The sequence below is a fragment of the Podarcis cretensis genome (assembly GCF_951804945.1).
Source record: "Podarcis cretensis genome assembly, chromosome: 6".
Classification (NCBI taxonomy): domain Eukaryota; kingdom Metazoa; phylum Chordata; class Lepidosauria; order Squamata; family Lacertidae; genus Podarcis; species Podarcis cretensis.
Window position 1 is genome coordinate 98,585,780 of NC_137175.1, and position 25,779 is coordinate 98,611,558.

Here is a 25,779-nt window from a genome sequence, read left to right on the forward strand (position 1 = left end):
CGCGCACGCAGCGCACACACCCCGCCCCCGCGCCCCCCCCGCCCGCCCCAAACCCGGGTGCACCGCCGGCCGGAAGTCGCCTGGTCCTGTTAGGCGTCCGTTCGGGAACGGCGAGCTGCCGCGCGGAAGTTCCGGCCTCAGGGAGTCCCGCGCCGTTGCCATGGCGACGGCATCCGCTCCTGCGCTGCGGCGCGGAGGAAGCGCGGAGGCGAAGGAGGAGGTCAGAAGAAGCGGGGCGAGGAGGGGGAGGGATGAGCTGGGGGGGGGGGAAGAGTGCGTAAAAAAAACCATGGGGTTTTAGTCAACTAACTTTTACTCAGAGTAGACCTATGTGGTTAATGGCTCTATTCTGAGTAAAAGAATGCTAAAAACATTATTGTTCAGGCCTGCCTACCCACATGCTTAGAAAGTTGGGGTGATTTTAATCTACTTAAAACATTCAAAAGTTAAAATATTCAAAAGTATGGTTGTGAATTTTTCCTCAAAATTATTGTCTTATCTCTTTATGTTTTTCACAATCAAGCGGGGTATAAATTTTATGAAATAATAATAATAATAAGTTGCTTGAATACAAAGCCTGTAGTTTTGCTATCAGGCAGGCAGGGTAATCTGAGTGTCCAGAAAGTTATTTGGTGGTTATATTTTATTTTATTTTTGTTTATTTATTTAGCATCAGCCACATACCCATTGGCACATTTACAAAGAACAAAGAAAGGGACAGGCCTCTGCCTCAAAAGGGACTCATTGACAAGATATGGGCACAAGGCATGGATAAAATGGGAGAAGACTTCGTTTCAGTTAGACTTCCTCACAGTGGGGAACATGTCAAAGGCTTCATGGAGAGGTTGGCACTTGGCAATCTTAGCAGAACACAGGAGTAGCCTTTTCCAGCTTGGTGCTCTCAGGTGCTTTGTACCCCAAATCCCAGCATTCCAGGTATTCCAGGTCACACTGGCTGAGGCTGATCAGGGTTTTGGTCCAACTTCTGGAAAGTGCCAAGGTTGGGAGAAGGCTGTTCAAGAGGGATACAAATACAAAAAACCCCCCACAAAAAACTCCAAATAGATTTGGAACCTCTTGAATGAGACTGACAAATACGTGTACTTCATTTCTTACGGAAAACCCCAAAAAGGAAAAACAGGCCCTGGGTATAGCGCACATGCATCCGCTGGAATCTTGCACAGCTCAGGGAGATAGGGGTGACATCTAACGGTATCTTTGAACTAAACCAGAAAGGAGATAAATTACTTTGGCAAAAGGATTATATTTTGAAACTTTTTACAGATTTTGTGGAATACAAAGAACGTTAGGTGTTCATATTGGATAAGTTCCACCCAATTGTTTATGAGCAACAGGAGATATTATTTTGATATCTTCCCTTTTTATCTGACTTCTTCAAACACATGTTGTTATGCCAGTAGTGTAATCAAATATTCATGGGTCACATTTTGAGAAAGTTATGTTGGAACTTTGTAATCCTATGTGCACTAACTGAACTCAGTGGGACTTTCTTCTGGATAAACACGCACAGATTCACACTGTGAGTGTAGTAATTCTGGTGAAACAAGGTTTTTCAGAAGTAGTTTTTCTGCATTCTTTCTTACTCCCAGGAGTCGCAGGAAAACCTAGTAGTGGACATGAAAGATGGGAAGCATATTAGTTTTCAGCCATAAATCTGGATGGAAAATGTGTGACTAGAATGAGGAAAAGTAAAAATGTGATCCTGGGTAGGTGAGCTGATAGCTGTTAGGATGGATTTCTTTCTTATTATCTTTCTTTTTTTTTAAAAAAATAATTTTTATTGGATTTTCCATTATACAAATTTGCCATATCAAACAATTTTCACAATTTTCAACTTTTTGGACTTCCCTCAGCTTCTCTGCCAATCATCCATATTTTCCCCTTTTTACACATTTTCTAAATTTAATATTGCATTTTTAGATTACCCTTACTGTCCTGTTTCTGTTTAACAATACTCCTCTCACTTCACAAAGCCTCTTTAAATCCCACTAGCGTTATTTTTTCGTCACATATACTTTTCAGATATTCTGCAAATTTTCCCCAGTCCTCAATGAACTTGTGGTCTCGTTGATATCTTATCTTCCCAGTTAGTTTATCCAGTTCTGCATAGTCTATGAGTTTCGTCCTCCATTCTTCGAGAGTCGGTAGTTCCTCCAGTTTCCATTTTTGGGCCATTAAGATTCTTGCTGCTGTTACTGCGTATTGGAAAAGTTTGTGATCACTTCTATTTATACCTCTTCCTGTTATTCCTAACAGAAAGGCTTCTGGTTTCTTTACAAATGTATATTTCAACATCTTCTTCAACTCATTATATATCATTTCCCAGAAACCCTTCACTTTCTTACACTCCCACCACATATGGTAAAATGATCCTTCTTTTTCTTTACATTTTCAACACTTATTACATGTTTTAAACATTTTTGCTAACTTAACCGGTGTAATATACCATTTATATACCATTTTCATCATATTCTCCTTTAACGCAGTACATGCTGTGAATTTTATCTTTCTTATTATCTTTCTGCCAACATCCCCTAGTCAAAAAGAAAGGATACTTAGAGACGTAACAACCTTTTGATTTGTCCTTGACCAAATAGTATGAATTTCCTGCAGACAAAAATTAGGTTCCATTTTGTTCCTTTTCAGGCTTATTCCAGGAAAATGGAATCAACCGAGGAGATAGTGGACTCGGCAATTAAAAGTGCGCATGAGAACTTGGGGCCTCAAGAGGAACCAGCAACTTTCAATCCTCTCCTGAGAGCTTGTCTAACTGGTGACACAGAGGGAGTACAACAGATTTTTGAGGACCTGGAAGATCCTGATCATGAAAAAGCCAATCGGCTTTTAATGGAAAAGGATATTGTGGGCAGAGGCCTGCTGTATGCAACCTGTATGGCTGGGCAGAGCGACATTATCCGGACACTGGCAAGATATGGGGTCGATCTGAAGGATAAGACGGCCCGAGGTACATAACTGACCAGTTATGCAAAAAATGTACTGCACAATTTTTTATTTTTTTTTACTAGTTTGCCTGCTCATACTTTTTTCTCTGTAGTTGGGAAAAAAGCCCTCTCTACCTGGTTGTCTGAGGGTGATCCTTCCTCTCTGCAGAACACCATGCAAGCAGTTCATAACAAGTCTGTTTTTCCTTAAAATGCCCTATAAAGCATTATCAGAACATAACAGTTTTCACCTGGAATACCTTGGACCTATATTTAGTATTTACAAAATTTGCACCATCTGTTTAGCAGGCAAAAGTTGGGTTTTCTTTTGAAATCTATAATATTATTGACAGGACAATGGGAAACATTTTTGAAGAGATCACTTAGAACAGACTACAATTAAAAAAAGGATGTATAACATACATTGTATCTTGAGCACAAAATCCCTTTTGTACCAGAACCTTAAGTAGACACTGGTTGCTTGTCTGTTTGTAAATGAATGCTGATAACCCGCTTTTAAAAATAATAATAAATGAATGGTTTGTATCTCAAGACTGAGATGCTAAAGGTACATCCTGGTTAAAATATTGGCTTCCAAGTGGCTGGATATGTTTGGTTGTTTTGTGAATGAAGAGAGAGAGAGAGAGAATGTTCTAAACAATTATTCTATATACAACTACACATTCTAATTTGGCTTACTCTCTCAGGTTATACACTCCTCCATTGTGCTGCAGCCTGGGGCCAACTAGAGACTTTGAAAACTCTTATAGAACTGGAAGCTGACATTTATGCAACCACCTCCCGGGGTGAAAAGGCTAGAGATATCGCCTGCCGATATGAGCAGACAGAATGTGTTGCATTCTTGGATTGGGCAGGTAAGAGTGGTAACTTCTAAGCTTCTTTTAGATGTGGATCTGATCTTACTCATGATAAGACCATAATTCTAGACAGGTGTAAATGAATATGATTTGAACTGCATATTTTGGACTGATTCAGTGCTGGATTTTGGTCAGAGAAACGTAGCTTTGCCTCTCATCTCGGTCACCAAGATTGAGTGGCATCCTGATCTCCAAGCCTTAGATCCCTATCCATACAACAATGCTCTCAGTCTTTTACTGGAAGCCTTCTTTTCAACTACCACCCTGTCTGGTTTGGTGCCCAACTGCCAGCTAGTGATCTTTCTAGAGCTTCAGTTCTGCAAAAATTCACAGTGAGCCTAGAAAGGCAGGTCCTAACAATGCATTCTGTTATGCTTCTTCTCACTACAGGCTCATCGCCTGTTATTTGAAGAATAGCATAAAAGACACTTAAACAAATAAAATTTGCTGTCAAATATCAGCCAGTTGTAACCAAAGAAAACAGTGTCATTCTTGCACACAGTCTCATAGTGGTTTACAGTAATCCCTCAGCATACATAGGGGTTTGGTTCCAAAAATTGCACATATAAGCAAAAATTGTGTATAATCAAATCCTTGAAACTGCTTCGCAGCTAATGAGTGAAGGGGAGAGAAAGAGCACCCCCAGTATCACCAGAGCCAGTCAGCTGAGTGCACCTTGCCAGTGGGGGACAGCATTGTTATGGCGGCCCCTGCATTGCGGTGACCAGTCCAACCAAACCAGTCATGCTACCTTAAAACTGCCTCAGGCCTTGCCCAGCAAGCAACTTCAGAAGGCTAGTGGTGCTTGTGCAAGATCTTACAGGAACTCAGATTGTCCCGCAAGATCTTGCAGGAGTATCCCAGAACCTTCCAGAGCCAGCATGCTGCACAGGCCTTGCCCAGCAAGCAAGGTGAAGAACTTAAAAGCAGCCCTAATTGGACCCAGCATGAAAAGAGCTTTTAAGCTCTCTGCCTTGACTTGTACAATTTCAACCATCCCACCTTCAAGTCTTGTGTGGTTGAAATCATGCAAGTCAAATGCACTTGAACTGAGGGATTATCACGGCCTCGTGACCAGCCTTGAATGTACCATGATCAGCAGGCGCTTCTGAAACAGAGTGCCAACACTGTGCAAGTTACTGTGTCCAACTTTTTAACTGACCTCTGTTCCTATGCCTTTAATAGCAACTTCATCTGCAGATATTAGTACGTGATAATGCTTAACTGTATGCTGTGAAACAGTTTAATTGCTGATTTTCATAGAAAAAGAAAAGTCATAAGATGAGACACTAAACTGATTTTTTCTCTAGGAAGCTAGTTATCCTAAGAGCAAGAAAGCTGTGTATAAAAAGCTCCATGGTCTTTATCAGGGCATAGCTAGTCTGGTGCTGGTATGCATGGGAGAGGTTTTATGGTGCAGCAGCATTTAAGCACATTACACCATATATCTGATGTTGTTGTAACAAGCACCCATTTCCAAGACACAGTCCTATGCCAAAATGTTGGCAGCCTGGGCAGCCTTTGTTGATTAAAAGTGTGGGTGCCTGAGGTGTTTCTGTGTCTTTCTGAGAGTACTGTGGCGTTTGTATTGTTTCGGAGGCACTTGGGTGGCAATGTCTCGCTGTTGCCATCCTTCCATTGGCTCCCACCACGCCTGGTTGCAGAGGGGGAAGTGTCCTGCAGCAGTGCTGTAATGGACACTAGCAGTGGCCTGCGATGAAATTTTTCGTCGGGGAACAGCTAGGGCCAGAGGCACCAGCTTGCAAGGGCAGTTGGAGGGAGGGGGCTGGTGTCAGGCCCGTGAGCATCTTGCCTCCTTCCCTAAGCCGGGCAGAAGCTTCCTGGGCTTTGGGAAGGAGGCACCAGGCCTCTGACAGGATGCTGGAGCTCTGCTGCCTCCTTCCTAAAGCTAGGCAGACTTTGGGAAGGTGGCAGGAGGGCTCTTGGACCCGTCGGAGCATTGCACCTCTCTTCCTAAGCCAGGCAGAAACTTCCCAGGCTTTGGGAAGCAGGCACTAGGGAAACATTTAGGGGATTAGCCTAGGCTCCCTAGTCCAGTGACTGCACACCACTGGACACGAGTGGCGTGCCTATTAGTAGTGCAACAGTCTGAGGTTTTTCAATGCATTTAATTTCTTGTTTTTATGTTATTCTGTGCAGGGGTTCATTAGAAGGGAGGGGGCTCCACCTCTTCCCCTTCCCTGTAATGTCTATGAGTATACTTGCATAGTGCAGGTCAGATGGCTAGCTCTGATATATGTATGAAAATTAGCCACCTGAGCTGCACTTTATGGGTCCACCTCAGATGCCAAAATGTCTTGGATCCAAAATGGCACCTCCTACCCCACCAGGGAAGATTTGCATGAGACCTACAGGTATAGGGCAGTATACAAATTTAATTAATGAATGAAGGAGAAGGAGAAGGAGAAACAAGGGTGAGGAAAGATAAACATCAATATTTATTATGGTTTTCGAATGGTTCCGGGAGTCGAACGGATTCCTGGAACGCAGGTATGACTGTATGTGTATTTTAAAATGTGAACAGTCACATAACACTTTTTAAAAATATTCTTGATTTTAAATATAGATTTTACATTTTAATGCAAAACAAATATCCCCCTACCCTTCCTCCTACTCAGTTCCTGCCAATGTTTGACTCGAATGCTAAAACAATTTACTTTGGTTAAAACTATCTGTAATACCAACCTAGTTCCTTTAAAAAAACTTTCTTTATTTGGAATCAGACAGCAGGGTGGGTGACTGAATGTTCCAACGGTGGCTATCCATTGTAGAATGGGCATACCTAGACATTGGTGAAGTGGCACCCACCAAGGCTGCAATCCCAGTGGGGAGTGAAAATCGTGCCACAGGCAGAAAGGGCCTGTGAATCCACCTTTTCTCCTTCCAGATTTAGCTGTGCCCAACTTAGCCAGCGGATGGAGCCGTAGCCAAGGCTTCCCTATGGATCATCGCTCTCACCAGCTCCCTGCCTCAGGTAGCAGGAGGAGCAGGCATTTGTCTTCAGCATGGCCATCCTTGCAGTAATAGTGGCCCCCAACACATTACAGTAGCACCGGCATGAGGGGAGGAGGAAGAGGCGAAAGAAGGAAATCTGAGGAACTTGCCCCGCTGAAGTGAGAGGGTGATGGAGCCGTGAGGGAGGTGGGAAAGCCAGGTTGCTCTTTGCCCCTAGTAGAGATGGGCAGACCAATAATAATACTTTTTTATTTGTGCCCCAGCCATTCTGGGCTGCTTCCAATGTATATAAAAACATAACAAAATATTAAACCTTAAAAAGCTTCCCTGTACAGGGCTGCCTTTAGGTGTTTTCTAAAGGTTATAGTGTTACTCATCTCCTTGACATCTGATGGGAGGACGTTCCACAGGGCAGGCACCGCTACTGAGAAGCTCCTCCGAATGGTTCACTTCTCACAGTGAGGGAACCGCCAGAAGCCCCTTGGTGTGTGACAGGGCTCTCTGGCACTGCTTGCAACACCTGGGGAAATGGATCCTCTCCCCCTCCAACCAGAAGTGTGCTCTCCGCCCCCCCCCCAGGGTGCAGTGGCCGACTTTGGCTTAAAGCAGTGCCCTTTGCAATGCCAGTATTTGGTGCCCTTCCACCTCTTGCCTTCTGCTGCCTGTCATTATTGTAGCATCTGCTATGTGCCCTCTTGGCTCACCACCCAGTGCAGGCAAACTGGTTGTGCTCCCCTAAATCTGCCTCTGGTGTGTGTGTGTGTGTGTGTGTGTGTTTAAAAGTAAAGTGGAAAGATAAGAGACTCAGTCATCTGTTGATGCCCCCCCCCCCAATAATTTAGGAAGCTTAGGGAACTGCCTTAAAGCTGGTTTGGTCATCCCTCCATCTAGTTCATTGCCACCTACACCGACTGGCAGCAGCTCTCAGGGGTTTGAAGGCAGGGGTCACTCCCACCCCTACCAGGAGATGCCATTGGGGATTAAACCTGGGGCCTTCTACTTGCAACACAACCCTATTAGCACTGAGCTACAGCCCTCCAACTTGTGGGGCAGACTTTGGTATAGGTAGAGTTGAGCCCCTAACAGTGCGACCCTGTATATGACTGCTCAGAATTAAGTCTCTCTTGAATTCAGTGAGACACTTCCTAGGCCAGGAGCTCCGTCTCGCTCACCCCATAGTCAATTTGGTTGTTGGCTTCCACAGTTTCTTCCAGCTTTGCAGGCACCAATACAGCTCCTTGCAAAGGGCACAAGGGAGTCTAGGTATGCCTCTGAGAATGGGAGAAAGGTGAGGTCAAGAACTTGCTCCATTGTGATGAGGTCATGAAGCCATCTTGTTAATTATACTACAGTATGTATCTTGCCTGCCTGAAGACATGACTGAACAGGGGATATCTCAAATCTAAATAGTTAAATTGAGTTGAAAACCAGCTGTGGTCCACACATTTAACAGTGAGGGGAACACAGCAAGGCACATTCACTGGTGAGGATTCCATGTTTAGTTCTTAGCTGAGTCAGGATGATGTTCTACATGGTGTTTGTGGGATACATTTGATTGCATTTACTGTATTTGATTTGGTTTGGTTTGTGTTCTCTGTTGCGTTGGCTTCCCAGGAAGAGTTTGTGTGGATTGGGATGGCATATACACACTGCAACGATGAGTACTCTTCTGTGTCATTTCTGTAGGGAGTGTGCATGGCTGCCTCAGTGACTAAAGGGAAGAGATGTTCCTCAACAAGGGCTGCAAAAAGTGTTATTGCTGACTGACCATGCAATGGGTGGCAGGCACAGCTGTTCCAAGGAAAGGGAGGGACGTTGAAGAGGAAACCAAATATATCAGACCAGGTTTTGCTTGGTTGCTGAGGGATTTTTTCATGCCCTGATGTCTTACACTGTTCTGTCAGGTGTGTTCAAGCTCACGTAAACTTGAGCCTCTGCCGTTGCATCTCTTGTCCACCCTCTACTTTCCTTGGAGTCACCTGCCTGTTTGCCTGCTTTTTAGGTTTCATGCATTGTAACCCTTTTTGCCCATCATTCCTGAGCAGAGGCTATATCAGGATAGCAATGGAAGGGAAATCCTTTTTGTTTGCTGCTGCCATAGAAATGCTACCTTAGCAGTAAGGCTAGCTATGAAATATATTGAGGTGGGCTGGTATTTAATTGCTAACATAGTATTTTTGTTACCAGTGAAAAAGGGATCTTCTGACAGACAAATGTAGCATTGTTTATCCTAACTGTGCAAAATTGAAGTAGCTTAATACAGCAGGGTCAAATGGAAGAATCACAGCATATTAGATACAGGCTTTAATTTTTGGCTAGATTTTTTTTTAAATAAATGTTTAATAGCCTTCCATTTGGGCCTCTTTCACCTCAATCATCCACAAGATTCTTCATTAAATTCTTCTCAAAAAGGTTGATCAAGCACGTTGAGATTTTTGTCATTTATTGTGCTACCCTGTTGACTTAAGAGTATGATTGGAAAGATTATGAAAAGATGAGCTGAACATAGCAGGGAAGAACCTGGGTTTTAGGTTTCATGCATTATGTGTCTCCACTGGAGCTGTGGTTGTGAGGACAAATTGGGAAGAACTGTTCGTCTTCATCAAATTCATCTGCTTTGCTCTTTTTGCTTAATTTGCGATATTTGACTTCTTTCTTGTAACGGTGAGCAACATGCTTCATGTATTTCATCATCTTGGAGGTGTTGGCCACCAGCCTGTAGAGCATTTTGTCCATGTTGTGGGTGTGTTCATCATTCACTTTGGCAGCAACTGGAAATGCAGGTGCTTGGACAATTGTCCTACAGGGCTGAGAAAAATGAAAAAAACAGGGAGTAATACTTTGCATCGAAAGCAATTTACAAGTTAAATAGTGTTGACATCTCTTCCACTGACCCTGCTATTATGCCTTTTAAGAGGAATTTGATGTCTGAAATCCCTGTACTCCTGGTCTTAGATTGCTGTCCTGGATTCGACCCTGTGGCATAAAAAACAACATCTGCTACTCCTTCCCTTTGGCTTTATGGTAGTTCTTAACCTGAAGTAATATTTCTGGGTTAGCGAAGTCTGTATCCTGAATCGTATGTAACCTGAAGCGTATGTAACCCGAGGTACCACTGTATGCTCATTGGTCTTTTATCTGCTGTTCTGTGAAAGCTGAGCTTATTAGATAGCGAGATGACTTGATTCTTTAACATATAGGTAGGTATAAGTAGGTAAATGTATAAATTAGGCACATATTTAGCCAGTTCACTGTAGTTAGAGTCCCAGGTGGTTCAGTTGTTCAAAATTTTTGTGTGCAAAGCACACATTGGGCATATCTACACACCAGACTATACATGGTTTTGTCCTTGCAAAGAATTAGCGAAATCACAGTTCTGAGAGTGCTAAGGATCTCTAACAGATTTGTCAGCTCAAACTACAACTCCCAGGATGCTGTGGAGGAAATTGATGTTAAATAAAACCAGTACATTTATAGTGTGGCTGTGCTCACCTCGTCCTGACACGTGTTACTTAGAAAGTACTTCTGACTGGGATCAGCATTAAGACTCATGGTTTGTTTTTTTTACATATATTTTTCTATTCAATTGGAATCTGAGTTAAAGGTCAGAAATTAAAGCTAGGGAGCCAGACAATGTGCTAGTTGAGAATATCTTACCATTGTGGGTTTCGCCAGTGTCAATTTCAGTTTCAGTTTGATGAACAGGTAGTGCACAACTAAACCACTCACTATGAGGAATGCTACTTTACAACCAGCATACACAACTTCTAGAGACTCTTTGGATAATCCTAAGCCAGTAAAACAATGGCATACTTGACACATCGAATCACGAAAACAGTTAGATTGCTGTTTAGTCGCCAGTAGTTCCAGATCCTGTAGAGTCATTTCCCAAGCTACTCTCGTCCAAGCTGGTCGTTCACAAAAGCCAATAACATCTTGAAACAATAAGACTGTCCAAAGGAGGGAAACCTGACAAGGACCTTGAGAAAACATTCTGTGAAATTTTCAGCAAGAAATGTCTTCTGCTAATTGATGTTCCCTGTGTAGGAATCTTAGCAAATAACTGTTTAAGTTCATATTCATTGTCTAAAAAAAGATTTAAATAAATCAAATAAATCTTTCCATCATGACCAAGCTCTCAGCCTGAGCACTGGAGAGATTTGAATGCAGGCAATATAATCAACCCATCAGCTGGGGAAGGGTTCTGTGATGTCATAAAGGGGGATCCTGATCTTTACATATGAAAGCTTCTATGATGTCATTATGATTGCAAGATTTTTCTCAGTAGCACTTTTCTCAGTGCAAAGTATGGAGAGTTTATAAAACTGGGAATTTTCAAAAGCTTACTTTATATTTGTCAGATAATTCAGGGGGACATGTGAGGCGCTGTGGTCTAAACCACTGAGCCTCTTGGGCTTGCTGATTGGAAGGTCGGCAGTTTGAATGTGTGTGATGGGGTGAGCTCCCACTGCTCTGTCCCAGCTTCCGCCAACCTAGAAGTTCGAAAGTAGATAAATAGGTATTGCTGTGGCAGGAAGGGAAATGGTGTTTCCATGCACTCTGGCACTCATCATGGTGTTCTGTTGAACCACATGACCCAGAAAGCTGTCTGTGGACAAACAGCAGCTCCCTCGGCCTGAAAAGCAAGATGAGCGCCACACCCCATAGTCACCTTTGACTGGACTTAACCATCCAGGGGTCCTTTACCTTTTACCGTTACATAATATAATAGTACAGTTGACTTATGAATTCTGGAGGATGTATGCAATTGCAAGCTGAAGGGATACTACATAGTCATTTGGATGAGTCTTATTACTCCTGAATGAGATCCAACATAGCAAGAGTGGGCACCTGCCTGTGCAAGGTGGCTTCTCCTTCCTTTCCTCCCTTCACCTTGGCAATCTCTGCACACCCTGAAAATCTGTTCCACAGGGCTGGGAAACACTCTAGAGCAGTGGTGGCGAACCTATGGCACGCGTGCCAGAGGGGGCACTCAGAGCCCTCTCTGTGGGCATGCGCATCGTCGTCGTCCCCCCCCCCCCCGAGCAGGGCCGTAGCTAGGAGATGAAACTGGTACTCCAGCACTGCAGGAGACTTCTGGCCGCTTCCAGCATGGTCCCTGCGCTGCTAGGGCACCATTTTCACCCTCGGGGCTGCCCAGGGGGGTGGGGGGGAGGAGGGGAGGGCTCGTGCTGGGAAATTGCCGCTCCGTCCAAAGCCTGCACCACCGCTACTCAAGTCACTGATCAAGCCCATCTGCCATTGCAACCAAACCTGACGGCCGCCTCTGAGCTGGCTCCGCCTCCCCACCATCATGCTCGGTTGCGCCCGACCCGCCTTCCTGCTCTGCTCTCAGGCGCATTTAGAGCTGTGGTAACCCTGGCAAGCGGCTGAGCAGGCGTTGACTTTTGATGCACCAAGGCCTCCCGCCAGTCTGTTGTTCCTACTCAGGAGTAAGCCGCCTTGAGTTCAGCAAGGTTATACAAATTATCAGCATGCGTACAACAGCAAAAATCACATTAATTGTCTAAAAGCATGCAAAATGCAAACTTTTACCTTTCAAAAAAAAAGTTGTTTGTATCATTGAAAGCTCTGTTGTTGTGTTTTTCATTTAAGACAAAAGATGTTAATGTATGAGTTGTTTTTTTTCTAAACTAAAACCTCAGTATTCAGGTTAAATTGCCATGTTGGCACTTTGCGATAAATAAGTGGGTTTTGGGTTGCAGTTTGGGCACTCGGTCTCTAAAAGTTTCGCCATCACTGCTCTAGAGCAAATTATAGGGGCATTTGAGGGGCTGTAGGGGGAAGAAGAGAAACTAGAAGTCCCGTTGTACAAGCTGATTTTTGTTACACAACATATTATTGATGGAATAATAATATGGAAGCCACCCAGAGTGGCTGGGGAAACCCAGCCAGATGGGCAGGGTATGTATGTATGTATGTATGTATGTATGTATGTATGTATGTATAAATAAATAAATAAATAAATAAATAAATTTAGAAGTCAGTCAATGCAGTAACATAGAAGCATTTTAAAATAGTATTAGACAAGGCATCTCATAGATAACAAAAAAAGCATGGCCTAGAATGAAAATTTATTAAAAGTTGTTCATTTTTTCTGTACGGTTAAAGACTTATTTCACTTTTGTTAAGTGTTAAATAATTAGTGTACTGGGTTTTGAAGCAAAATGAGATTGTTTCAGTAATCAATATTACAGAAAATTGACTTTATTTAAATTCTACTCTTATCAATGTCTTTAAAAATTCAAGATTATGCAAATATAAACTAAGACTCCACAGTGAATGGTAGAGAGACCCTGGCTGAATTCCGCTGCAAACCAAGACACAAATGACCCTTGTGCCCCCCATGTAGCAACAGTACTTTGCTCATCACAAGTGAGAGTTAATGGCTTCTGAGGAAGTTGGAATATGAAGCTGAATTGAAAGCATGGCTTCATATCTTGGTTTGGTCCAAAGCAATTAACCAAAGGTTCCCAGTTCAGACATAACAGGAAATTATCATTAACAGAGGATTTCCTGTTTTGTTCACTGGAGCACATGGGCAGTGGAGTGAAGCATACTGGGGGACTTGCATGCGGGGGCCAAGACTCATTCACATCATGGCTTACTGAGCTAATTATGATCATCTGAAAGTGGCCACGCTGTAACTGTGTGTGTTTCAGTGCTCTGTACATCCTGGGAGTACTTAAAGAGAGTTGAAGGGTGTCCAGGACTCATAATCTAAGGCCTCCTTTGCCTAGTTTCTCTTTGGTGTGTCTTGTCTTGCCCGTTCATTTCCATAGGAAGCCAGAGGTTACAAAGTATGTATTTATACAGTGGTACCGCGGGTTAAGAACTTAATTCGTTCTGGAGGTCCGTTCTTAACCTGAAACTGTTCTTAACCTGAAGCACCACTTTAGCTAATGGGGCCTCTTGCTGCCGCTGTGCCGCCGCTGCACAATTTCTGTTCTCATCCTGAAGTAAAGTTCTTAACCCAAGGTAATATTTCTGGGTTAGCGGAGTCTGTAACCTGAAGCGTATGTAACCCGAGGTACCACTGTATAGGTGAGATACAATAACATCACAACTCACAAAAGGGAATTCAGTTCCCATTTCAGATTGAACTGAAGACCTAGTTGGGATGGGGAACGTCGGGGCCACGGGCCAGGTCTGTCTTTCTGGCTCTTGGAACGCTCTCCAGACCACCCTTGCCAACAGCCCTACTCTAGGCAGGTAAACGGCATTATCACTTCCACCAATAGCCCTAATCCACCACTTGCCCCTTGAGTGCATTGAACTGTGATACTGCATCTTACCTGCCAGGATGGAGAGATAAGTATGTGGAAACCTCTAGATTTGAAAAGACTCGAATGTAGCCTGTTGTATAAAGGCAAAAGTCGCATATGTTGCTTCACCCCAGTTTTGCTTCTGGCCATGTCTCATTGGTATGCAGCTCACAGGAGGTTGTCTCTGAGGGCATGTGGCCCTCCCAGTGGAAAAGGTCACCCGCTCCAACTCAGAGGGAAGTCCGTAGGAGAAAGGAAGAATAGCTGTCCTGTTGTGCATCATTATCACCTGCCAAGATAGCCAGGTTATACTTTTGACTCTGGCAGTTGGGGGATTATAAAAAGGGACTGTTTTTTGGCATGAAAACCATGAAACAAATATATGTTTATCTTGAATGCTGTTGTACCCTCAAATTTTCTGTTACTAAAGGGAAGAGATGTTCCTCAACAAGGGCTGCAAAAAGTGTTATTGCTGACTGACCATGCAATGGGTGGCAGGCACAGCTGTTCCAAGGAAAGGGAGGGACGTTGAAGAGGAAACCAAATATATCAGACCAGGTTTTGCTTGGTTGCTGAGGGATTTTTTCATGCCCTGATGTCTTACACTGTTCTGTCAGGTGTGTTCAAGCTCACGTAAACTTGAGCCTCTGCTGTTGCATCTCTTGTCCACCCTCTACTTTCCTTGGAGTCACCTGCCTGTTTGCCTGCTTTTTAGGTTTCATGCATTATGACCCTTTTTGCCCATCATTCCTGAGCAGAGGCTATATCAGGATAGCAATGGAAGGGAAATCCTTTTTGTTTGCTGCTGCCATAGAAATGCTACCTTAGCAGTAAGGCTAGCTATGAAATATATTGAGGTGGGCTGGTATTTAATCGCTAACATAGTATTTTTGTTACCAGTGAAAAAGGGATCTTCTGACAGACAAATGTAGCATTGTTTATCCTAACTGTGCAAAATTGAAGTAGCTTAATACAGCAGGGTCAAATGGAAGAATCACAGCATATCAGATACAGGCTTTAATTTTTGGCTAGATTTTTTTTTTAAATAAATGTTTAATAGCCTTCCATTTGGGCCTCTTTCACCTCAATCATCCACAAGATTCTTCATTAAATTCTTCTCAAAAAGGTTGATCAAGCATGTTGAGATTTTTGTCATTTATTGTGCTACCCTGTTGACTTAAGAGTATGATTGGAAAGATTATGAAAAGATGAGCTGAACATAGCAGGGAAGAACCTGGGTTTTAGGTTTCATGCATTATGTGTCTCCACTGGAGCTGTGGTTGTGGGGACAAATTGGGAAGAACTGTTCGTCTTCATCAAATTCATCTGCTTTGCTCTTTTTCCTTAATTTGCGATATTTGACTTCTTTCTTGTAACGGTGTGCAACATGCTTCATGTATTTCATCATCTTGGAGGTGTTGGCCACCAGCCTGTAGAGCATTTTGTCCATGTTGTGGGTGTGTTCATCATTCACTTTGGCAGCAACTGGAAATGCAGGTGCTTGGACAATTGTCCTACAGGGCTGAGAAAAATGAAAAAACAGGGAGTAATACTTTGCATCGAAAGCAATTTACAAGTTAAATAGTGTTGCCATCTCTTTCACTGACCCTGCTATTATGCCTTTTAAGAGGAATTTGATGTCTGAAATCCCTGTACTCCTGGTCTTAGATTGCTGTCCTGGATTCGACCCTGTGGCATAAAAAACAACATCTGCTACTCCTTCCTTTGGCTTTATGGTAGTACAGTGGTACCTCTGGTTACATACTTAATTCGTTCCGGAGGTCCGCTCTTAACCTGAAACTGTTCTTAACCTGAAGCACCACTTTAGCTAATGGGGCCTCCCGCTGCCGCCACACCGCCGGAGCACGATTTCTGTTCTCATCCTGAAGCAAAGTTCCTAACCTGAAGTAATATTTCTGGGTTAGCGAAGTCTGTAACCTGAAGCGTATGTAACCTGAAGCGTATGTAACCCGAGGTACCACTGTATGATCATTGGTCTTCTATCTGCTGTTCTGTGAAAGCTGAGCTTATTAGATAGCGAGACCACTTGATTCTTTACCATATAGGTAGGTATAAGTAGGTAAATGTATAAATTAGGCACATATTTAGCCAGTTCACTGTAGTTAGAGTCCCAGGTGGTTCAGTTGTTCAAAATTTTTGTGTACAAAGTACACATTGGGCATATCTACACACCAGACTATACATGGTTTTGTCCTTGCAAAGAATTAGCGAAATCACAGTTCTGAGAGTGCTAAGGATCTCTAACAGATTTGTCAGCTCAAACTACAACTCCCAGGATGCTGTGGAGGAAATTGATGTTAAATAAAACCAGTACATTTATAGTGTGGCTGTGCTCACCTTGTCCCGACACGTGTTACTTAGAAAGTACTTCTGACTGGGATCAGCATTAAGACTCATGGTTTGTTTTTTTACATATATTTTTCTATTCAATTGGAATCTGAGTTAAAGGTCAGAAATTAAAGCTAGGGAGCCAGACAATGTGCTAGTTGAGAATATCTTACCATTGTGGGTTTCACCAGTGTCAATTTCAGTTTCAGTTTGATGAACAGGTAGTGCACAACTAAACCACTCACTATGAGGAATGCTGCTTTACAACCAGCATACACAACTTCTAGAGACTCTTTGGATAGTCCTAAGCCAGTAAAACAATGGCATACTTGACACATCGAATCACGAAAACAGTTAGATTGCTGTTTAGTCGCCAGTAGTTCCAGATCCTGTAGAGTCATTTCCCAAGCTACTCTCGTCCAAGCTGGTCGTTCACAAAAGCCAATAACATCTTGAAACAATAAGACTGTCCAAAGGAGGGAAACCTGACAAGGACCTTGAGAAAACATTCTGTGAAATTTTCAGCAAGAAATGTCTTCTGCTAATTGATGTTCCCTGTGTAGGAATCTTAGCAAATACCTGTTTCAGTTCATATTCATTGTCTAAAAAAGATTTAAATAAATCAAATAAATCTTTCCATCATGACCAAGCTCTGAGCCTGAGCACTGGAGAGATTTGAATGCAGGCAATATAATCAACCCATCAGCTGGGGAAGGGTTCTGTGATGTCATAAAGGGGGATCCTGATCTTTACATATGAAAGCTTCTATGATGTCATTATGATTGCAAGATTTTTCTCAGTAGCACTTTTCTCAGTGCAAAGTATGGAGAGTTTATAAAACTGGGAATTTTCAAAAGCTTACTTTATATTTGTCAGATAATTCAGGGGGACATGGGTAGCGCTGTGGTCTAAACCACTGAGCCTCTTGGGCTTGCTGATTGGAAGGTCGGCAGTCTGAATGTGTGTGATGGGGTGAGCTCCCATTGCTCTGTCCCAGCTTCCGCCAACCTAGAAGTTCGAAAGTAGATAAATAGGTATTGCTGTGGCAGGAAGGGAAATGGTGTTTCCATGCACTCTGGCACTCATCATGGTGTTCTGTTGAACCACATGACCCAGAAAGCTGTCTGTGGACAAACAGCAGCTCCCTCGGCCTGAAAAGCAAGATGAGCGCCACACCCCATAGTCACCTTTGACTGGACTTAACCATCCAGGGGTCCTTTACCTTTTACCTTTACATAATATAATAGTACAGTCGACTTATGAATTCTGGAGGATGTATGCAATTGCAAGCTGAAGGGATACTACATAGTCATTTGGATGAGTCTTATTACTCCTGAATGAGATCCAACATAGCAAGGCAGCTTCTCCTTCCTTTCCTCCCTTCACCTTGGCAATCTCTGCACACCCTGAAAATCTGTTCCACAGGGCTGGGGAACACTCTAGAGCAGTGGTGGCGAACCTATGGCACACGTGCCAGAGGGGGCACTCAGAGCCCTCTCTGTGGGCATGCGCATCGTCGTCCTCCCCCCCCCCGAGCAGGGCCATAGCTAGGAGGTAAAACTGGCACTCCAGCACTGCAGGAGACTTCTGGCTGCTTCCAGCATGGTCCCTGCGCTGCTAGGGCACCATTTTCACCCTCGGGGCTGCCCAGGGGGGTGGGGGGGAGGAGGGGAGGGCTCGTGCTGGGAAATTGCCGCTCCGTCCAAAGCCTGCACCACCGCTACTCAAGTCACTGATCAAGCCCATCTGCCATTGCAACCAAACCTGACAGCCGCCTCTGAACTGGCTCCGCCTCCCCACCATCATGCTCGGTTGTGCCCGACCCGCCTTCCTGCTCTGCTCTCAGGCGCATTTAGAGCTGTGGTAACCCTGGCAAGCGGCTGAGCAGGCGTTGACTTTTAATGCACCAGGGCCTCCCACCAGTCTGTTGTTCCTACTCAGGAGTAAGCCGCCTTGAGTTCAGCAAAGTTAGACAAATTATCACCATGCGTACAACAGTTCTTAACCCGAGGTAATATTTCTGGGTTAGCGGAGTCTGTAACCTGAAGCGTATGTAACCCGAGGTACCACTGTATAGGTGAGATACAATAACATCACAACTCACAAAAGGGAATTCAGTTCCCATTTCAGATTGAACTGAAGACCTAGTTGGGATGGGGAACCTCGGGGCCACGGGCCAGGTCTGCCTTTCTGGCTCTTGGAACGCTCTCCAGACCACCCTTGCCAACAGCCCTACTCTAGGCAGGTAAACGGCATTATCACTTCCACCAATAGCCCTAATCCACCACTTACCCCTTGAGTGCATTGAACTGTGATACTGCATCTTACCTGCCAGGATGGAGAGATAAGTATGTGGAAACCTCTAGATTTGAAAAGACTCGAATGTAGCCTGTTGTATAAAGGCAAAAGTCGCATATGTTGCTTCACCCCAGTTTTGCTTCTGGCCATGTCTCATTGGTATGCAGCTCACAGGAGGTTGTCTCTGAGGGCATGTGGCCCTCCCAGTGGAAAAGGTCACCCGCTCCAACTCAGAGGGAAGTCCGTAGGAGAAAGGAAGAATAGCTGTCCTGTTGTGCATCATTATCACCTGCCAAGATAGCCAGGTTATACTTTTGACTCTGGCAGTTGGGGGATTATAAAAAGGGACTGTTTTTTGGCATGAAAACCATGAAACAAATATATGTTTATCTTGAATGCTGTTGTGCCCTTAAATTTTCTGTTACTAAAGGGAATGTGCTAAACTTTGACACTATGTAATATTTATTATTTATTCATTCATTTGTTCATTCATTCATTCATTCATTCATTCATACAGTGGTGCCTCACAAGACAAAATTAATTCGTTCCGTGAGTTGCTTCGTCTTGCGATTTTTTCGTCTTGCGGAGCGCGGATTCCCCGGGTATTAACGGCTTTAAGAAAAAGGAAGCAAACCCACAATACGTTTTCGTCTTGCGAAGCAAGCCCATAGGGAAATTCGTCTTGCGAAGCACCTCGAAAAACGGAAAACCCTTTCGTCTAGCGAGTTTTTCGTCTTGTGAGGCATTCGTCTTGCGGGGCACCACTGTATTTATATACTGCTTGATTGTCAAAAACCTCAGCGTCTCACATTATATGAGCACTATGGTAAGAGACTGGCAATTGATAACCTATAGGTACCTTATAAAAATGTGTGGATTTAGATGCTGACTGGTTCTTAGTTAATGGCCATTGTTACCTTTGACTATAGCTTTAGTACAGAAATACAAACACTTACCTAGGGCTTTTAATCTCTCTGTCTCTCTCTCTTTTTTTTTTTTAGAAGCCAAGCAGAATTTACGGAACTTGATCTTCCAAATCCAGACAACAATCACTGATCCTGAGAAAGTTCAGGGAAGGCTTAATAAAGAAGATAAGGTATAGTGGAGAATGCACAATATTTAAATACAACAATTATGGATCATAAATATGCGTTTTTGTGTGCTGCCCACCATGTTTTGAGATGTTCCAGTAGCAGTGATACCCAGGTTTCGGTTTTCATTGTTGTAGAGAGCATTGGAGACCTAGAGTGTTTTTGTAATATTTCCTTACTTACAACTTTGCAAGTAAAGCAGAGGCAAGCAACATGTACAGTGGTACCTCGGGTTACAGATGCTTCAGGTTACAGATGCTTCAGGTTACAGACTCCGCGAACCCAGAAATAGTACCTCGGGTTAAGAACTTTGCTTCAGGATGAGAACCGAAATCGTGCTGTGGTGGCAGCGGGAGACCCCATTAGCTAAAGTGGTACCTCAGGTTAAGAACAGTTTCAGGTTAAGAATGGACCTCCGGAATGAATTAAGTTCTTAACATGAGGTACCACTGTACAGCAGATGCCAGTGCCTGGTTAGCTACAAGTGGTTGGTTAGTTTTTCTAGTTTCCTATATGACACACTCACTTTCCCCCCTCTGTGCAGAATATTTCTCTGAAGGCCTGTCAAGCCAAGTCAGATTGGCTTGAAAACACAAAAGAGGCTACTATGCAAGATTTTGTGGAGCAGAAACAGTTGCTGGAGGACATTATGCTTCCCATCTTCACAAAGTTGGCTACGCCCCGTGAGTACCAGAGCCCCCCTACTAAATGGAAATATTTTTCTTTGTATTTTTATTTTGGAGAATCTTTCTTATGGAGAAAGATGTGCTGATGTACTACTGAGTAGCTGCCTTGGAAACCCTGCACATTCCACAGGATGTGGAATTAGGTTGTGTCCCCCCATTAGTGAAAACTGCAATACAAATGGGAGTTCTGGCCATCTGCAAGGTACCTAATTTGGCCACAATGACACTAAGCTTTGTTATATCCCATTTGGATTACTGCAACGTGCTCTACGAGGGTCTGCCTTTGAAAAGTGCTTAGAAACTTCGACTGGCTCAAAGAGCTGCAGCCAGACTGCTGACTGGGGCTGGTTATAGGGGGCAGATGACTCCCTTGATAGCTCCACTGGCTTCCTGTCTGTTTCTGGACACAATTCGAAGTGCTGGATATGACCTATAACTTGGAAAGGGCCTTCTCTTTTTATATATATATATATATATATATATATATATATATATATATATATATATATATATAAAAAATATTTATTGGTGTTTCAAAAAGTTACAAGAATAAAAAAGAAAGAAAAAGAAAAACAGAAAATACAAAATACAGAAAAAATAAAAACAATTAAAAACAAATCCATCTTTCCATATCTTATCTATCATTTGCTTGTTTCCTTGACCTCCTCACACCTCCCTTTTTTGTATTCTAGTTCCTTAGTTGTTTCAGCAAATCCTTTCCTTCTTTGTTTTTATCTTACTAATTTATCTTAATATATTGTAACTTTACATTCTGACCTGTTAACAATCCATTTTTACTTAATCCTTCATAACATTACTGCTAAAACCACATAGCTTCATTCCAGCATCCTTCTAACATTCCTTAATTTTACAATGTTTCTGTAGATAGACTTTAAATTTCTTCCAGTCTTCTTCTACCGACTCTTCTCCCTGGTCTCAGATTCTGCCAGTCATTTCCGCCAGTTCCATGTAATCCATCACCTTCATCTGCCATTCTTCCCAGGTGGGTAAATCTTGTGTCTTCCAATACTTTGCAATAAGTATCCTTGCTGCTGTTGTAGCATACATAAAAAAATTTCTATCCTTCTTTGGCACCAATTGGCCGACCATGCCCAGGAGAAAGGCCTCTGGTTTCTTCAGGAAGGTTTTTCATTTCATTATAGATCATCTCCCAGAAAGCCTTAATCTTTGGGCACGTCCACCAAAGGTGAAAGAATGTTCCTTCAGTCTCTTTACATTTCCAACATTTATTATCAGACAAATGATATATTTTTGCAAGCTTGACTGGTGTCATGTACCACCTGTATATCATTTTCATAATATTCTCTCTTAAGGCATTACATGCCGTGAACTTCATACCTGTGGTCCATAACTGTTCCCAGTCAGCCAACATAATGTTATGTCCAACATCTTGAGCCCATTTAATCATAGCAGATTTCACCGTTTCATCCTGAGTGTTCCATTTCAACAGCAAGTTATACATTCTTGACAAAATCTTAGTTTTGGGATCTAACAGTTCTGTTTCTAATTTTGATTTTTCCACCTGGAAACCAATTTTCTTATCCAAATTATATGTCTCCATTATTTGATAATAATGAAGCCAATCTCACACTTTGTTTTTTTAGTTTTTCAAAGCTCTGCAATTTTAATTTATCTCCCTCTTGTTCCAAAATTTTGGAAAGGGCCTTCTCAGTGATTGCTCCTATACTTTGGAACCCCCTCCCTAGAGAAGCTGGACTGGCTCCCTCCATGTTGTTCTTCCGCCAGCTGGTAAATACCTTCTTGTTCCAGCAGGCTTTTGGAAACTGCTTTTAATGAAAGGGCTGGTGTTGTGCTGTTTCTATTGTTAAGTATGTGTATGCTTTGAACAGATTTTATATATGTATATCGTTTTTATAATACAATTGTAGAGTTGCTAGGGACCCCAAGGGTCATCTAGTCCAACCCCCTGCCATGTAGGAATCTCAACTAAAGTATCCATGACAGATGGCTATCCAATATCTGCTTATAAATCTCTTGAGGGAGACCATTCCACTGTTGAACAGCTCTTATTGTCAGAAAGTTTTTATTGATGTTTAGTTGGAATCTCCTTTCTTGTAAGTTGAAGCCATTGGTTTGAGTCCTAACCTCCAGAGCAGGAGACAACCTTTCTGCATCTTTAATGTGATATTTGAAGATGGCTATCATCTCTTCTCATTCTCCACTTTTCCAGGCTAAACATACCCAGCTCCTTCAACCGTTCCTCTACGGCTTGGTTTCCAAGTCCCTTGATCATCTTGGTTGCCCTCCTCTATACATGTTCCAGCTTGTCAACATCCTTTTCTAGATTGTGGTGCCCAGAGTTGGACACAGTATTCCATGTGTGGTCTGACCAAGGCAGAATCGAGTGGTACTATTGTTCCTCCTGAACTGGACACTAGACTTCTGTTGATGCAGCCTAGAATAGCATTAGCTTTTTTTTGTTTCTGCGTCACACTGTTGGCTCGTGTTAAGCTTGTGGTCTACCAGGACCACAATGTCTAATTGCTTTTTAATTATTGTAGCATAGTTCATATTGGTAAATGCACACATTCACCACCTGTCAGAAGTATGCTCTTTAATCTACTATGGAAGACATTGTACAGTTATAAGGAGGACCTTAAGGTCCATAAATACTAACACCCGAGTGGTCCCGGGCCCTAAGGAAGTCAGATTAGCCTCAGCCAGAGCCAGGGCCTTTTCAGCGCTGGCTCTGGCCTGGTGGAAAGCTCTGTCTCATGAGACCAGCGCCCTGCTGGATCTGATTTCTTTCCGCAGGGCCTGTAAGACAGTTGTTCCACCTGGTCTTTGGCTTGGAATCAACTTGATCCCCTCCCCCTTTCCTTTTTCCTTTCTCTTTCTGTGATGGAACTCCCATTTGGGGACTTCCTTGGCTTTTTTCTGGCCCACATAGGACCAGTCTGGATAGTTGGCCTTGGTGATGACTTGACATTTTCATCCCCCCAAAAGTTTTTGATTTGAGTTCCTACTGAAATGAGGCTGCATTTGATGTTTTAATGTCGCATTTTAATCTTGTTTTTAAGTTGTATTTCAATCAATTGTTTTTATACCTGGTGTCAGCTGCCCTGAGCCCGGTCTTGGCTTATTATTATTATTTGATAAGCATAATAAAATTTTGAAGCTGAGCAATGCGAGCCCTGCCTTTTGGAATCTGCCTGCAGCTTTTCTTCTTAGCAAGCCTGTAGGATCACTTTATTAGAATTAATGCCTTTCTACAAAATACTTCCTAGTCTCTTAAACCTTTGTTGGTTCTCTTCTCCTCTTCCACATTCAACTTTTTCTGATGAGAACCAGCAAAGGCCTGAGCTAGGGAATACTTAAACGGCTCAGCCCCAGGAGCACATTGTTCCTGCTCATACAACTAATCTTCTTATGCAGCCCTTTTCAAATTATATAGTCATTAACTGCTCCAGTGCACTTTTAAAAATCCAATAGCTGAAGTGTTTAAAGCAGAGGTAGGCATGATATAAGCCTTTCCCTTTCTGCAGCAGGTTGTTTGACTACTGTATTACATTCCATTGCTGTTTGCAATATTTAAGCAGTAGATGCTCTCAGGAGTTGAAAGCACTCTTTGCTGGTAACAGCAGCATAGGGTAGAAAAGTCAGAGTGACTAAAAGCAAGACCAAATAAAGCATTCAAGATGAAGTTTACAAAATGCAGGTGCTCTAACAATTCATTTTTTCAAAAAGCCATAGCGCGAAGTTTTCCTTTCCTAGAGAGACCAAAACCACTATTTATTTAGAATATAGTCGTACCTTGGTTATCAAAGGGAATCCGTTTTGGAAGTCCGAAGTTTGATTTCCAAAAACATTTGAAAACCAAGGTGTGGCTTCCAATTGGCTGCAGGAGCTTCCTGCACTCTATCGGAAGTCGTGTAAGTGGCGTCAGACATTCGGGTTCCAAAGAACATTCACAAACCGGAACCAAAACGTTCAAATCTCAAGGCGTTCGCGAACCAAGGGAAACTGAAGAAGGGGGGAAGTTTAAACACTCTTCCAGCAGGAAATCTTACAATAGATACGTCATGTCACAGCTATTTAGGCCCTAATAGGAAATACAGGCACCGCTAATACTAAATATGGCACTTGAATCCCCAGGGGTTTATTAAATTTACAGTACCAAAACAGTATGGAAAGTGGTCTTGGTGATGCTGCTAGCTCCAAAATTGTTGCAAGGCAACTTGTACCCAAAGCAATGTCACTCTTTGCTGCAAATTTTAAGATAATGTTTTCCAGTGGTTTTCTACCAATGTACCGTGGCACCCTGGGGCGCCTTGAATGATGGTCAGGGGTGCTGTGGACAACACTGGCCTCTGTCCCTCCCTCCCTCGAGACCCTCTCACCTCTGCCTTCCAAAGGCTTATGTGGCTGTTTCTTGCAGCAGCCCTGGCTACAAGCTCCCCAGGTGAATGGTGCCTCTGTGGCTTGGCCGGGGGGTGCTGGTTGCCAGGAGCTGAGGTGGCCTTGGAGTAAGCAAACAAGTGGGTGCGGGAGGCCGGCCAGCCCACCAGCCCTTGCAGACAAGCGAGAGGTAGGGTAGGCAGGCACCATGATGGCCTTTCTTGTGCTTGCTGTGTGCAATGCCTGCCTGGCAGCTGAGAGCTCAGTGCCAAAGGGGAGCCTTTCTGCCATGCAGGACTGGTGGTGCCTGCTGCTGCCACCCAAGGTGAGTAAGGTGCAGGCCTCATATTCACCTTTGGCTCGTCTCCATTGGGCTGCTCAGGCTGGAGGCATCCTCTTCCCAGGCCCCTGTGGAGCAGTGTGAGGAGACAACTCTCTTTGAGGGGGGGGGGCATGGCGGCTCAGAGACTGGGGCAGCGGCTGCCTGGAGGACTCCCAAGGAGAGGCGGCTGAGGGAACACTCCACAAGGGAGGGCATTCAAAGAGGGGCGAGGAGCTGCCAGCTCTGCAGGCAACGGGTGACATAACTGGGCTTCTGAGGCTCAGAGCACTTTTCCCCATAGGAAAGCTGCAGAATGTGGTTGGTCAAGGGAGCCGTGGACTCAAAAAGGTTGAAAACCTCGATGCCAGCAGAATGAAAAAAACTGGTGGAGTATGACTGTGGTCCATTATGATGAGGGGCATGTTTATCAGTATTTTATAGAAAATTCTAGCAACCTAACCTGTGGTCCTCTAAATGCTGATGACTGCAGTTCTCTTTGGCCAGGCTGACTGGGATTGATGGTCCAGGAACATAGTGGAAGGCTACAGGT

General features: G+C 43.5%; 3 protein-coding genes across 6 annotated transcripts in view; 1 reads left to right on the top strand and 2 right to left on the bottom strand.

The window, feature by feature from the left end:
* Nucleotides 1-67: 67 nt before the first annotated feature.
* Nucleotides 68-25,779, top strand: part of LOC307218821 (ankyrin repeat domain-containing protein 45-like) — a 31,726-nt gene continuing 6,014 nt past the window's right edge. The window contains exons 1-5 of one of the 4 annotated variants that reach the window (XM_079981715.1): nucleotides 68-220; nucleotides 2,668-2,986; nucleotides 3,671-3,838; nucleotides 19,752-19,846; nucleotides 20,386-20,524. In XM_079981715.1, the coding sequence (XP_079837841.1) occupies nucleotides 161-220; nucleotides 2,668-2,986; nucleotides 3,671-3,838; nucleotides 19,752-19,846; nucleotides 20,386-20,524 (781 nt within the window). In that variant the 5' untranslated portion in view covers nucleotides 68-160. Of the gene's footprint in view, nucleotides 221-1,319; nucleotides 1,541-1,689; nucleotides 1,710-2,667; nucleotides 2,987-3,670; nucleotides 3,839-19,751; nucleotides 19,847-20,385; nucleotides 20,525-25,779 lie in introns of those variants that run through there. The other 3 variants (XM_079981716.1, XM_079981717.1, XM_079981718.1) reach the window with 3 other exon arrangements.
* LOC307218845 (uncharacterized protein) lies at nucleotides 9,244-10,996 on the bottom strand. Its single transcript, XM_079981775.1, has 2 exons — nucleotides 10,475-10,996; nucleotides 9,244-9,625 (listed from the first exon to the last, which is right to left on the bottom strand). Exons 1-2 carry the CDS (start codon nucleotides 10,808-10,810, stop codon nucleotides 9,359-9,361), a joined length of 603 nt encoding a protein of 200 aa, XP_079837901.1. The 5' UTR covers nucleotides 10,811-10,996; the 3' UTR covers nucleotides 9,244-9,358.
* TEX50 (testis expressed 50) lies at nucleotides 15,244-17,138 on the bottom strand. The gene is made up of 2 exons (XM_079981776.1): nucleotides 16,626-17,138; nucleotides 15,244-15,625 (listed from the first exon to the last, which is right to left on the bottom strand). Exons 1-2 carry the CDS (start codon nucleotides 16,959-16,961, stop codon nucleotides 15,359-15,361), a joined length of 603 nt encoding a protein of 200 aa, XP_079837902.1. The 5' UTR covers nucleotides 16,962-17,138; the 3' UTR covers nucleotides 15,244-15,358.